This window comes from Delphinapterus leucas, chromosome 15 (genome assembly GCF_059928025.1).
Source record: "Delphinapterus leucas isolate spDelLeu-1000000601 "Yukka" chromosome 15, BTC_Dleu_Yukka2, whole genome shotgun sequence".
Taxonomy (NCBI): Eukaryota; Metazoa; Chordata; class Mammalia; order Artiodactyla; family Monodontidae; genus Delphinapterus; species Delphinapterus leucas.
In genome coordinates, this window is record NC_143143.1 from 67,701,090 (window position 1) to 67,716,360 (window position 15,271).

The 15,271-nt window shown below is 48.9% G+C and overlaps 2 protein-coding genes across 2 annotated transcripts in view; both read left to right on the top strand.

Moving 5' to 3' along the window:
* ADIG (adipogenin) lies at positions 1 to 7,767 on the top strand. Its single transcript, XM_089896891.1, is given in 4 exon segments — positions 1 to 145; positions 3,862 to 3,973; positions 5,744 to 5,794; positions 5,796 to 7,767. Coding segments are annotated over 4 exon segments (462 nt in total). The 5' UTR covers positions 1 to 18; the 3' UTR covers positions 5,968 to 7,767.
* Positions 7,067 to 15,271, top strand: part of ARHGAP40 (Rho GTPase activating protein 40) — a 22,564-nt gene continuing 14,359 nt past the window's right edge. Inside the window, 4 exon segments of the mRNA XM_089895435.1 lie at positions 7,067 to 7,243; positions 7,690 to 7,900; positions 8,043 to 8,309; positions 12,315 to 12,385. Coding sequence (XP_089751561.1) covers positions 7,067 to 7,243; positions 7,690 to 7,900; positions 8,043 to 8,309; positions 12,315 to 12,385 — 726 coding nt within the window.

Here is a 15,271-nt window from a genome sequence, read left to right on the forward strand (position 1 = left end):
CCTAGCCACACACGCACCATGAAGTACCCTCTGGTGCCGCTGGTGAACGAGCTGACGTTTTCTTTCCTGGTGTTCTGGCTCTGTCTGCCCGTGGCTTTGCTGTTGTTCTTGCTGATCGTCTGGCTATACTTCTTACTCAGCCAAGGTGAGCTGCCCAGGCCCGGGCCCTAATCCTGGAGGCTGGGCAGGGCGTGGGATAGGCTGGGAGTCCCCAAACAACTGCCGAGAGAGGGGCGTCCTTCAGGCAGAGGGGTTTCCTGCTGGCTCCGAGAAAGCATGGACTTGGTAGTTTAGCGTTTCTTAACCTGGAGTCCCAGAGTGAATCCTGAGTTTGGAAAACAATGTGTATGTGTGCACATCTGGCCCTTCAGGGGCCACTGCTAGCATGTAAGGTCTTTGGTACATATGAAAGTATTGTGAATGTGATTGCGAATTTACTTAAGATATTCTAGATAGAAGATAAAACAGTTTATTACTTTTGTGCTATAATATAAATATATTTGTGGTAAAATAAACTTGGAGCAGAAATGTACTTGGAATTGGTTATCGTGTATACAAAATTCATATTATTTCTGAAGAGACAGTAGTCATGTACCACCGATAATAGAAGCTATTATTATCAAAATGTGTATGTAAACTATATATATATATACACAGAATAATGGAACTATAATTTTTGTGTGAAATATGGTGTCAAATGTATGTTTCAGCATGGCAGTAAATGCTTTCTGTGTTTGTGACCAATCATTAATTTAGAAGGAATTGAATCTTTATAATAAATAAATAAATAAACACACACACGAAAAGGTGTCCCTTCAGGGCCACAGCTAGCACATAAGGTCTTTGGTACAAATCAGAAAGAGGTGGCCCCTCTGGGCAGATGAATTAGTAAAAGACGTCCCTTCCTGTGAATGCAGCCAGGGCACAAGGCTTGGTGAGCAGAGCGTGGGCTGGCATTCAGCCCCTCTCGGCCCTCAGCCCTGTGCTCTTGCAGTCAGCAACCAGCTTGATGGGTACAGCAGCCTTCAGCATTTAGCAGGTGCCCAGAGACCACTCACACAGTTTCCTGTCCAGACCGCACATCAGGGAGGATCTGGGTTTCTGTGGGACAAAGGATCACAGAAGCTGACCGACACCTGTCCTGAACTCAGCATGCCACCCAGAGGAGTGGGAGGCAGGGCGAAGCAGGCCTGAGGGAGGCTGGGAGCGGTGGGCCAGTGGGGACGGGGGACAGCCTGGCCACGTGGCAGGAATGACACTCTCCTCCTCAGGTGTCCCGTCTCCCCCTGCACTCCCATCACCTAGGGGCCTCTTCCTGGGGACTGCTTGACCTCCCACCTCCTGCTCAGCAGCCCCATGACCTTTGACCACCTGCGCAGGGAGGGCACTGAGTGTGCTGCCAGCTCTGCTCAGATGGTGCTCAGACAAGCTGAGCAGTTCACCCCCAACTTGCCCCATAATCTCACATGTAGGGGCCGGCAATTGTGCAATTGTTACGAGTTCCTGGCGAGAGCTTCCAGAAAATGTTTGTTTACCAGGGTGGACGGCAGCCCTCCCTGAGGGCCAGTGTTGGGTAGAAGGCAGAGCCCTTGCCTGCAGTGGCTATAAAATCCCGTTTCTCCAGAGTCTAGGGGATGTGGGCCCGGGTTTCAGCTTTGCCCCTTAATCGTTCATAAAAATAGCTTTTTTGAACACTGTGCTAGACCTGTGTTAAACACCTGGTGTGCCTTATTTCATTTACTCCTCAGACTAACCCTGTGAAATAATCCTTATCATACAAGTGAGGAAACTGAGGTTTGGAGAGAAGCTACCTGTCCAAGGCCACACCCTTAAGAGTGCCGACTGTCCAGTGTCTCACCTGGGCTCTGACACCTACCAGCTGTGGGACTTGGGGCGAATCCTCTCTGAGCCCCAGTTTTCTCACCTACAAAATGGAGATAATAACGGTCCCTACCCTTTGGGGCTGTGGAGAGATGCATGTCAGGGGCCAGGTACCTGTACACACATGGCACATAGCAGGTGTTTGGAAGCTGAGAAATAATCCAGGCAGTGTCGGTTTTTTCAAGGTAGGAGGAAGTGTAGGCATAGCTTTGGATGGGTTTTCTGGAAGGTGGGACACCTTCCCTGAGGCCCAAGGCACTAACCTCCTCCAGCAATTCGTTCTCCTTGGAGGCCCATCTCTGAGCCATCCACAACCTGCCCTGTCTGACCCCGCTCTCAGACTTTCTCCTGAGAGGCTGTTCACCCACCAACATCTCACACGGCGGTTTGAAACAGGTCCTTTTGTTGATTTTGCATTGAAGAGAAACTGTCCTTAAAGTGAGGCAAGCAGCCCTTCCTCAGGGTCCCCGTCTTCTTGGGAATCTCAGTATTACTGTGTTCTGTCTTTGTGCTGAGAATTGGCTCAAACCCAGGGTCTGGACCTGCCAGGGGGATTGGGGGGCTGGGGCTTGGGACACCCTGGCCTGGGGTTTTCTCTTCTGCCATGGATCTCTGGATTGGAATCAGTCTGGCCTGGAATCCAGTATGAACAGCCGTCAAGAGGAGCTCTGATTCCCCCCTCCCCAACCCCACCTGGCCTGGCTCAGCAGGGCGGTTTCAGAGCCCAGAAGGGAGAAGGTTGAGCAGCAAGTGTCACGTGGCCCACGAGGATGTGAGGATGCCAATGCGCTTTTCCAAGTGGAGGCTGGAGCAAGTGGGGGGGAGGGGGGAGCTGCCTGGTGAGATGGGTAACGAGGCGAGAAAAGATGGTTGGCAGCTGAGCCCTGGAGACGCTGGCCAGGGAGGGCAATGCTGATCCCCAGCCTGACATAGGAAGGGAGGATGAAGCCTCCGAATTCCCTGCCTTTGGACAAGGGCCCCCATGGAACTGCACAGGACTGTGGAGCCGGTACCTGCTTTTGTGTCCAGCGCTGCCACCTCCCAGCGGCAGGAAAACCTACACGTGTTATTAGATGGGTACCTGAGCTTGCTAACACAGCATATCTCGGGAAGGCAAGGTGAGAAAAGAGGGAGAAGGGGGAGATTATTGTTTTTCTGAGTATACTCAAGTTGTTTCACTGGTTACAGAGAAGTAGAGGAGGTTGAAGACAGCCCCTCAGATTTCAGACCAAGAAAAGGCCGAGGGGGTTTCCTGGTGGTCTAGTGGTTAGGATTCGGTGCTTTCACTGCCAGGGCCTGGGTTTGATCCCTGGTGGGGGGCTTTGGTGGGTGAAGGGGGCGTTCTTTTTTTTTTAAAAAGGGATTCTACCATATACTTCTCTGCAACTTTCTTGTAATAGACATCCAGCAAGTTACAAGATACAGATCTAATGTGGGTGTTTTACAAGCCTCATGACATGCTACACGTGAGTGTGCCACACTTCATCACCCAGACCTCTCATGATGGACACACACATGGTTTCCAGGGTATTTTAGTGTGTGTGTGTGCGCGTGTGTGTGTTTCACCATAAAACAGTGCTGTAAGGGAAACCATTGGACACATATACTCAGACATTTGTTAATGAATGAACTGGTGGATGGATGGATGGACAGGTGGGTGGGTGGGCTTGTGTCTCCTCGGTGACCCCTCCTGGACCATGCTCAATACAGGTAGGTCATTTGCTCACCCCTAGGGTCCTTCCTCTTCTAGAAGATGGATGTGTCATGGGCCAACCTTCTTTCTTGGTCCCAGCTCACCATTCAAGGCCCTAAAGTCTTCCTGAGGTCTTGGGGCTGTCTCATCTGCCATGATTCTGCCTTGGCCCCCTGGCCTCAGATAAGGCTGCAGGGGATGCCTGGGCCCTGCAGGGGCCTCCTTTAGCATCGAAAATAGGAGCTAGGATGTGACCACTGAAGAGGCCTTGTCTTGTCCCTCCACAGATTCAGAGGAAAATGACTCAGATATTTGCTTTGATTGGGAGCCCTGGAGCAAAGTCCCCGCCAAGTTTTGCCAGAAGACGTTGCATAGCCAAGAGGAGGAGAGGCCCTGCTAGTGAGGCTATTCGGCCAGGTGAGGCCCCTCTAAGAGGTGGGGGACTGGAAACAGGAGCCTCAGGGCCTGCCCAAAGCCTAGGGCGGCTGCCACGTTGGAGCTCTGCTCCCTCTACCGTGTTGGAAATCTTGCTGTCTCTGCCATGTCAGAGAACCTTCTGCCTTATTGTGTGGGAGACCTGTTTTTGCCACCTCTGCCGTGAAGAGTTTCTTTACAAAGGCCCCCCCTACCCATTATCTCTATGACCTCACCTCCGATCACCCTCCTTAGGGTCTTTGCACTGGCTGTTCCCTCTGCCTGGAACTCTTCTCTCCACACATACCTCACCTCAAAGGGTGCTGCTCAAATGTCACTTTTTCAGTGACAACCACTCTCCTTAATACTGTAATCTTTTCCCCACTCTGGCTCTGCTCTGCGTTTTCTTTTGCCATAGCACTTATTACCCATGACATGCTCGATAATTGATGTCTCCAAAACATCCATAGCAATGCCTGACACACAATGGAGGCTCCACAGATATTTGTAAAAGGAAGGAGAAAGACATGATAACAATAGTAATAGTAATAATAATGGCTGATATTCATTGAGTGTTTAATAGGTACCAGAGCCCGTGCTAAACATTCACAAGCTCATTTACGGAAGTCCTATGAAGAAGATATTATTTTTATCTTCATTTTACAGATGGGAATTCAGAGTGTCAGTGCAGTTAAATAATGTGCCCAAGTATCAGAGCTCTACCCTCACTGAACAGCGAGGACACCTCATCCATCCCAGTGGGATTAAATGCCATTTCTATGCCAGTGACTCCAAATGTATCTCACTCTAATCTCCCTTCTGAGCTCTATTATCTGTCCCCTCTATGCCTTTTCATGGCTAGAATGGGATTCTTAATTCCCTTTGCTACCCAACAAAGCAAAACACAGCACCCGGTCTTCTGCCAGCTGGTCCGCATCTCCATGAACAGCATTGCCGTTGGTTGGTCTAGTTGCTTGAGCCGCAAGCCCGGGAGTCATCCGTCATGGCTTTCTTTTCCTCCCACCCACGTCCAGTCCATCAGCAAGTCCTAAATGCCATCTCTCATGCATCCACTTCTTTCTGTCCCCAGGGCCCCCATGGCCTGCCCTACCCCAAGGTCTGTCCGTATGTCTCACTCTTGGAGCCCCTGCCTGTCCGAGTGGAGAAAGGAGGTGGTGGTGAGAAGCAGGGACCCTCACTTAACCTCAGTCACACTGACCTTGTCAGGTCATGACCTTGACAGTTGAAAAAGGAAGTTGAGGGCCCTTTCCCCAGAAAAACACACACTTGGACACGCACTCAGAGTTTTGTGCTCAGGGCCAGGTTCACAGGTTGTCACCTGTGCGGTTCCACAAGGTCACATGTTCAGAAGAGCCTCATGCTTCGTTTAATGTTCTGCTGTCACTGTCTTGAAATTCTTAATTTTTTTTTTTTTTTTGGGCTGTGCCACGTGGCTTGTGGGATCTTAGTTCCACGACCAGGGATCGAACCCTGGCCCTCGGCAGTGAAAGCCCAGAGTCCTAACCACTGAACCACAAGGGAATTCCCTTGAAATTCTTAGTTTTTGAACAAGGGGACCCACATTGTTCATTGTTCAAATCACATAGCCCGTACTGTTTGTGTACAATTAATGGGGTAAGAAAAGGAGATATTCGGACTCTGATATAGAGCCCTTCCTGCCCCATCGTGGTTCTGTCTCCCTCTTACTCTTTCATCTCATTGTCACCCTAGATCCAATGTTCCACTGCTTCCCAGCCTGGTTTTCCCAGAGTCAGCGGGGCTGCAGCAGCGACCGAGGTGGATGGGAGACTTGCCGGGGAGGGGAGAGGACTTTGGTGAGTGAGGTGCTCCCCAGGGACCCCCAACTCGTCTCCTCCACTGATGGACACATGAATGCCTCCAGAGACCCGGCTCTTCTCCCTTACAGACCACCTCCCAGTCCCCCCAGGGAGGAGCCTGAGCCTGTGAAGACAGTATAAGCTGGCCCTTGGGGAGAAGCTGCCGACTGAACTCAGAGGCCTGTGAGGGCAGGCCCCTGAGAAACCTGTTGGGCCTGACCAAGTCCACTCATTTGACAAGCTGTGCAGCCCGGGCCCAGCCCTGGCACCACCTTGAGCCATCCTGACCTTTGGGAATCTCTTTCTCACCTGTTCAAAGGGCTGGAGATCTTGCTCTGAGCTTCTATTCTCTAATTTCAAACTCACTGTATGTGAAATCAAGCTCAAAATCACTCATCCTTTTTTTTTTTTGGCCATGCCACGCAACTTGCAGGATCTTAGTTCCCTGACCAGGGATTGAACCCCGGGTCCCCGGCAGTGAAAGTGCCGAGTCCTAACTGCTGGACCACCAGGGAATTCCCTCAAACTCACTCCTTGATTAGTCTTCAGGTTGATTTTAATAACAAATATTAATTTTATAACTATGTACATTATCTACCATTTGCCTAGTTACAATAGGAAGAGCTCACCTTTAGTGGGTGCTTACTGTGTGCTAGGTGCTTCACTATGCATTTTTTATACACATGATTTTTTTTTTTTTTTTTTGCCGCGTTGGGTCTTCATTGCTCCACACGGGCTTTCTCTAGTTGCGGCGAGCGTGGGCTACACCTCGTTGCAGTGCACGGGCTTCTCATTGCGGTGGCTTCTCTTGTTGTGGAACACGGGCTCTAGGCACGTGGGCTTCAGTAGTTGTGGCACATGGGCTCACTAGTTGTGGCTCGCGGGCTCTAGAGCGCAGGCTCAGTAGTTGTGGCGCACGGGCTTGGTTGCTCCGCAGCATGTGGGCTCTTCCCGGACCAGGGCTCGAACCCATGTCCCCTGCATTGGCAGGCAGATTCTTAACCACTGCACCACCAGGGAAGTCCCACATGATGGTTTTTAATGCTCACAAGCATTCTGTGAGGTAGGGTCTTTGGTTATTCCTGGTTTACAGATGGGGAAACTGAGGCACAGAGTGGTCAAGCAACTTGCTCAGAGTCACACGGGTAGGGTTGGGATTTGAACCTGGACCCTGACTCTAGCGCCTGGTCCCTGTTCCACTGTGCCAGTTCTTCTCCAGGTTGGGGTGTTGGAGGAGAATATGGAGGAGACACAATGTTCTGACCTTTCAAGAAACCCCCTGTCCCTGTACCCCCGCTGGCTACGGGCAAGCAACAGGGTTGATGGGCTGGAGAAGGGGACAGGCCCTCTAAGGGATCACCTGGGTGTCATCTTTGTGTCCCCTCTTTCTCTCTCACCCCACATCCCACCAGCCACCGTAAGACTTCTAAACAAAGGCAAGAGAATGAGTCTGAATTATTAGCGCCTGAATTATTAGCTAGTCTCCTGGACTTTGTTCTCTCTGGCTCTGCTTTTTTCTGCCCTATTAGAGCAATCCATCCAAAACACAAATCGGAACGTCTCTCCCTACCACCCCTATCTTTCTCCCTCTCTCTCTCTGTCTCTGTGTGTCTCTCTCTCTCTCTCACACACACACACACACACACACACACGCCCCTTCTCCACACACGCTTTGTCACGAGGTTCTGTCAGTGCTGTGCTTTCTGGGGGCTTTCCTGGCATCGAATAAACACTTTTAATAACAAAAAGCTCCCCTTTGGCTGAAGCTCCCCCCCGCTGACTTTGTCTGACATTTTCTCCAACTGCCCTGCTCCGTGCAATGCCATGTACCGTTTAGTGCCACTGCCCCTTTGCTGTCTGTAGGGGGCTGCTGGGGCATCGTTCGGCTTCCTGCTGACCCAGAAAAACCACCAAGCCGCCCCCCGACCGTCCACCACCCGCCCCCAGCCATTCTGGAGGAGCCAGAGGAGCCTCCTGGGGCGAGCTCAGGCCTTGAGGGAGGGTGGCCGCAGCCTGGCTCTGCAGGAAGAATGTCCGGCCGTGCTCCCGGAGCGGCGCCTGCAGCAGAAGGCAGGCCAGACAGCTCCCTGGGGCCCCTGGAAGGCTAGCAGCTCTGGAGGATTGTTGGCTGTGTGTGTACGGGTTGTCTGTGGAAAGATGCCCTCCCTGCTTGGGTGGGAGGCTGAGACCCCAGGCCTCTGAGGGAGTGGATTGAGGCCCCCTTTCTGGCATTTTGTCTGGTAAGGCAGGAGGGGTGTGTGTGTGTGTGTGTGTGTGTGTCCTTCTCCCTGCTGCCCAGATGGCCCTGGTGGCCCTGGCTTCACCGTGTCCCCAGATCCCACGGGCCCTCATCGCCAGGCGGCTGGGGCACTGTGCCTGGCGCTGGGCAGACCTGGGCTGCAGGTACAGGAATCCCAGGAGAGGAGAGGGAAGGTTTGGGCCACTGGTGTCTCAGGGCCAAGCCCGAGGGGCGAGGGGACCAAGTTGAGTACCCATATGTGCTGGGGGCGTGCATCATCTCACTTCCTCCTCACCACACACTTGTGAAGCAAGAATTCCCCTCTCATCCTACAGATGAGGAAACAGACGCTCTGGGAGGTCAAGTAAATGGCCCAAGGTTACCGCCAAGGGGTGGAGTGGGTTTCTTTTTTTTTTTTTTTTGACTGCATGTTGAATCCATGCCCCCTGCAATGGAAGCACGGTGTCTTAACCACTGGACCACCAGGGAAGTCCCTGGAGTGGGTTTCAAACCTTGGTCCGTGAGACCCCAAACCCAGGCCTTTCCTGGGCCACACACTACCCTGGGTCACTGATTTTTGGATACTTTGAGATGTGAGTAACCCACAATATGTGCCGTTTCCCCTTCCTCTGGATGAAGAGAGTATTAGGGACTCCAGGGCTTCTTTGGGGCTCAGGATTCAGGACCCCAAGCTGTGGAGTCTCAGCTGGGTTAGTGTGGCCATCTCGACTGAGAACTGTCACCCCCTTCCCCCTGCTCAGTGTGCCTCTCACAGCAAAACCAGAATTTTTATTTATTAAAACAATGTCTTTAAATTTATTTTATTTATTTATTTTTTTGGCGCCGTTGGGTCTTTGTTGCTGCACGCAGGCTTTCTCTAGCTGTGGTGAGCAGGGGCTACCCTTCGTTGCAGTGCGCGGGCTTCTGATTGCGGTGCCTTCTCTTGTTGCAGAGCACGGGCTCTAGGCGCGAGGGCTTCAGTAGTTGTGACCCGTGGGCTCTAGAGCGCAGGCTCACTAGTCATGGCGCACGGGCTTAGCCGCTCCGCGGCATGTGGGATCCTCCCGGACCGGGGCTCGAACCCATGTCCCCTGCATTGGCAGGCGGATTCTTAACCACTGCGCCACCAGGGAAGCCCTAAAATTTTTATTTTTATTGTTATTATTATTTTTGGCTGTGCTGTGCGGCTTGTGGGATCTTAGTTCCCCAAGAAGCAATTGAACCTGGACCCTCGGCATGGAAGCATGGAGTCCTAACCACTGGACCACTAGGGAATTGCCCAGATCAGAATTTTTAAAACGTCATTTCTCCTCGACTGTGATTACAGCATATTACAAACAATGTGATTCTGACAGAAATTCAAACAGTACAGAAGTATATGCGCCTATTTCCCAGAACCTACTACTGTTAAGGTTTGGACATATACCTTGGGAGAATGTTGTGACATATATAAAGCTGTACCTATATAGTTCTACGCAAATACAACCATGGTAGTGGTTGTGCCTTTACGGCTTCCTTTCAACCCTTAATTAATGTTATGGACATCTTTACATGTCAGTAACATAACGATCTAACTTATTCATTTTAATGGCCTCCTGGAATCCAGTTTTATGGGTATCCTTTCGTTAATTAGTTCCTGGCTAATTTAGACATATAGATTGGCTCCAATTTTTAACCATTCTAAGCAATACTGTAATGGACATCTTTGGGGATTTTGTGGGTAAAACTCATTCCTAGAAGGGTAATTGTAGGTTTTAAAGGAACAGTTAGAGTCTTGATAGTTCCTGCCCGATTGTCCTCCAAAAAATGCTGTAGCTCAGAACATGCCTGCAGCAAGGGAGCCCCGTTGCTCTCCTCATTTCCACCTGAGGACCAGATTGCTGCCCCCGACCAGAGTTTCTAATTCAATAATTCTCCAGCAAAGACAGAGATTTGGCAGAGTAGATTCGCATATCCAAGTTTTCAAGCATCCAGTTTTAAATTTAAATTAGTTAAGATTAAATAAAAATTCATTTACTCAGTCATACCAACCACATTTCAAGAGCTCAGTAGCCACACGTGGCTAGTGGCTACTGCACTGGCCAACACAGCATAGAAAATAGCCTGATTAAGTGACTCAGGCAGGGACAGGCTAGTGTTTATGGTGGGGAAAGAATGGGTTCAGATCACTTCCTTCATACCTAAGGGTCCTGAAACCACAGCGCATACCAGTTGAGAGCACTAGAGCTGGGGCTTGCAACGTGGGTTCGAATCCTGGCTCTGCTGCTTGCCAGCTGGGTACGTATGGGTGGGTCATCTACTCCTGGGTCTGTTTCCTCATCTGTAAACTGGGGACAATAGCACCCACCTGTGAATATTAAACTGATGCCTGCGCGTGTCTGGTGCTGGGCATGTAGTAAGTGCTCAGGAAACACTGGAAACAAAATGACAACAGGAAACAGTTATGCTGTACACGGAGGATCTATGCACTTTTCTGCATATACTGTACATCAATAAAACACTGAAAACAGAACAAACAAAAAATCATCTGTCAGTGATGCTCAGAACAAATTTTGTGGATGTGCTGAGTGCCCTTGTTCTCTGGTGAAATGGGGGACTCACTGCAGCACTGCGTCACGTGACCTTGGGACAGTGACGCCATTGGAACTGTTAGGGTTTTATTTCATTTCTGTCCCTTCCTGCATCCCATCTAACCTCCTCAAAAAGTCACCCAAAGAAATGAAAACTCCCCTCTCCCTGCTTAGCTGTCAAAAGGGGACAAAGGTAATGACTTTTGTTTTGGTTAAGTCACCGCAGTTTTCAAATTGTCACCAAAACACCCAGAGGCTGGTAATTTCCAAGCAAATCACAAAGCAACTAAAGAAATCATGCTGTGCACGAGCAGGAGTTTCCAAACGGACACAGGAGGTTCCCGGAAGGGCAGTTTTCTCGAAAAGCATAAATCAAGCTAAACGGCCAATTTTATAATTAACTGGCAATCAGTCTCCAGTTAAGCTTCTGCTCGGTAAAATTGGCCAAGAGGTTGCCCAGGGAGAACTGGTGCCCTGCCTCTTCCTTCGGGCACTGGCAGACCTGAGATTGCTTTGCTTTACCACTTTCAAGGATGTTTCAGGATGGGAGGGTGGAGCTCAGCGTGTGGGCAGGACACTTGGGGGAAAGGCACAAGCCAGGGCCTGTGGGTAAGGTGCTGGCGGGACAGGCCACGTGCAAAATGAGCATGGGGGCCCCTGTTCAAAAATTATTAAGAATTTCAAGATGGTGATAGCAGAGCACTAAACCCAGCATGGGCTCCACCTAAGCCTGGGATCCTGTGGGATTACCCAGGTCACACACCCGTGATGCTTGTCCTAGGTACTGGATCACACCTCCAGAAGTTGGGGGGACATCCATGGGTGGGGTGTCAGGCTGAGGGCAAAATACAGCCTCAGAGACTCCAGGGCACAGGACCCCACAAGGCAGAAGCCAGGTAGACAGCAGGAGCAAAATTGGCCCCCTGTTCCAGGCTATAGCAACTACGACAACAACAGAGAAAAATCCAATAGAACAATTCTGCGGGGGAGGCAATTTGGCAGGAAGTGTCAAAATTTTATACAAACCCTTTGATTCAGCAATTCCACTTTCGACTCTCTTCTACTGCTACCTCTGCGCAAAGGTACAAGGTCATAAATATGAGGATGCTTTTTACTCATGATGCTTTTTACTCATGACCCGATGGAGGCAATCCAAGCATCTGTCAAAAGGGCATAGGTTAAAAAACCAAGCTACCTCCCCAGGTAAGGATATTTCAAATAAAATGCACTCTGTGGGTGAACTTCTTATGATTCGACTGCTCAAGATATTATCTAAGGCCCCGCTTTTAAAATTTCTTTTTATTGCTGTGCATGGTATCCACTCTGTTCTAAGCCCGGATCCCTGCTGGGTGACTGCCGACACCTGGGGGGCTACTTATTTTTCGCACATGTCTTCAGCAAGTTGTCTACATCTCAGAATTCCCAACGAAAGTCCTGAGTTGTATCTTCTTGAAACAATTCCTATGGCTGGAGGAATGCAAGCAATAGTTCTCTTCTTTTCTGTTTTTTTTTTTTTTTACCTGGACCTGCGCCTGTGACTAGGCTGGGGGTGGTGGTCACAGCCGCTATAATGGGGGATCGTGGAAAGGATGCTGGGGAGGCAGCCACAAGGCCCACCACATCTGTGCTCCGCTCACTCGTGACGTTGTGATGTCCCTTTGTCCTCGTCTGGCCCCGAGATGCTGACGGCCTCCTGCAATACGCCTTCCTTACCTCGCCAAGCTCTTATTGTAAGACTGCCTTTAGTGCAGTAAGAGTGAGCCAGATCTCATGTAAAAGGGATACGGTGGCCAGGATTGGGGAAACCCCAGCCCTGGCTGGGGGGACAAATTATGCAAAGACACGGAGGTCTAAGAGAAACTGGAGAACTTGCCAACTCATAACTGGCAAGCAACGTTCGCGTGGGGAAATGGCAAACGATGAGGCCCACGTGTTTCTGTCAATCTCACATTTCTAGCCGTTCTTTTTATTTTTCTTGCTGTGCTATGAAGCGCAGAAATGTTCCTCACGGCCATAGGTTCTTTGTGGATTTACTCTTTTTCCCTCCTTGGAATGCTTCTCAATCTGAAAGTGCTATCGATATTCAGCCATTGTGTTAACATTTACCCAATATTTGCCCCACCTTTCTTACTTTTAACTTTTGTTCTTTTACATTACGTGTGCTTTCCCCAGCTTTACTGAGATATAATTGACATATAACATTGTGTAAGTTTAAGGTATTCAATGTGATGATTTGATACACATATATTTTGTGAGATGATTACCACAAAAAGGTTATTAAGATCTTTATCACCTCACAGAGTTAGCACTTGTGTGTGGTGAGAACATTTAAGATCTACTCTCTTAGCAATGTATAAGTATTTTAACTGTAGTCGCCATGCTAATCATTAGATCCCCAGAACTTACACGTTGTACAACTAGGAGTTGCCCTTTGACCAGCATCTCCCCATTGCCCCCACCAACCCCTAGCAACAACCGTTCCACTCTCTGTTTCTATGAGTTCTGTTTCTGTGAGCTGTTTTAGATTCCATCATACAGTATTTGTCTTTGTCTGAATTATTTCACTTAGCATAATACCCTCAAGGTCCATCCATGTTGTCACAAATGGCAGGGACTGGGGAGCAGGGAACTACAGTCGTTTATGCTCTTCTTTATTTTCATTTACCCTTTACTTCTTTGCTTTTATGCGTTGAAAGTCCCCCCTCATCCAGCAAACTAACTATCCACCTACATGTGTTTTTCTAGTTGTGTTTTTAAAGTTAATTTTGGTGTCTGGTGTGAGAGACCCACCTTCTTAGATTTTTTCTTTTCCGAATGTTCAATTGTCCCAGTACAGTCCCAGACTCCCAGTAAAGTGCACAAACATTTACCTTGTACATCTTGATGTGTGTACCTGTGCAACTACCACCAGATCAAGATATAGAACACTCCCATCACCCCAAGGCTCCCCCATGTCCTTTCCCAGTTAATCCCCCCTCCCCCCAGGGTAACCAGGCTTCTGATCTCTCATCAGGAAGTCTTTCCCATGTCCTCGTGCTGCTGAAGGAAGAGGTTCTTCATTGATCATATTTTGATGTGGCTGGATAATCCTAGGTAACAATTTACTGAGGACTTCCCTGCCCCAGGAGTTGTTCCAGAGGCATCGTTCACATGCACTGGCTTGTTTCTTTACCTCACCCTACGAGATGGGTGCTGTCATTGTACTCCCACTTTATAGATAGAAAAAAGAGAAGTGAAGATCAGAGGGAAGTGATGGAGCTAACTGAGCCCCCAGCAGCCTGACCCACAGCCTTCCAGACTGACCATTACTCCTCTTGCTTAGGAAATTTGTCCTCCACCCCCGCAAGAACCCCACTCCAATGTGAAAGCACTGTCCTTCCCTCGAATGGAATCTTCTTTTAAACCTTTTGTTTTGAAATAATCTTAGACTCACGAGAAGTTGCAAAAATAGTACAGAGTTTCCATGTATTCTTCACCTACTTTCTCCCAGTGTTAATATCTTATGTAACCATAGTTCATCAAATAAAATTTTTAAATAATGACTTTCTATTCCTAAAGCATCGGAGATAATTAATGTTCAACATTATCTTATCTTCTCATCTTGGTAATTTGATTTTCCCCACTCAGCTATGAATGATGATAATAATTAATGCTAAAGGGTACCACATATTGCTGACCTTTTACCGTAGATCAGTTATTAGACCAAGTACTTTATATACATGATTGAATTTCATTCTGTTATGTTGACAGTAATTATCTATAAATAAACTAAAAAATAGTAACAGTTATAATGACTGAGTACTCAGTATATGTCAGGTGATGTGGTTTTTGGCCACGTGGCTTTTGGGATCTTAGTTCCTCGACCAGGGATTGAACCTTGGCTCTCAGCAGCGAAAGCGTAGAATCCCAACCACTGGACTGCAAGGGAACTCCCTCAGGAACTGTGTTTATACACTTTATCTAATTTAATATCCCCAGCAACCTTGTGAAGTAGACGCTATTATTAGCCCCATTTTACAGATGAGAAACTTGACACACAAAAGGGTAAAATTACCCAAACTCACAGGTAAAGTCAGAATCCGAGCCCAGAAAGTGGGACTCCATAGCCCATACAACGAGCACTAGGCTGTATTATAGCCACAACATTATTACCGACAACCACAGCATGATTCCTTTCCATTCTTAGAGCACTCTAATGGGGCACTGCGGAATATTCTGGTTAAGTCTTCTGGTAATACTGAAGAAATCTGTCCCCCTCTCTCGGCAATTTTCACCTCCCATAGCAGGAATGCCTGCAGATCCCCACTATTGCCTCTAGATGGCGCAGTCTAACATCATTTATTTTTCAATTAATATTCTGTCGTTACGCAGAGTGAGGAAGAGGAACATTGGAGCTGTGGGTGACACGGCCAAGCGTAGGGACAGATTGGGTGAGAGAGAGCAACAAAGGACCTGAATAGACACAATGAGAAGAGGCCTGTGGGGTGACCACTTTCCTCCCGCCCCTCCTGTTGGAATGCAGGTAGAAAAAGCATCTTCCACTCACTGGGGCCTCTGGCACCCGAAGCACTTTACACCCCTTAGCCCATTTTACCATCGCAGAAACCTCACAAGGTAGGCACAATTTTATGATGAC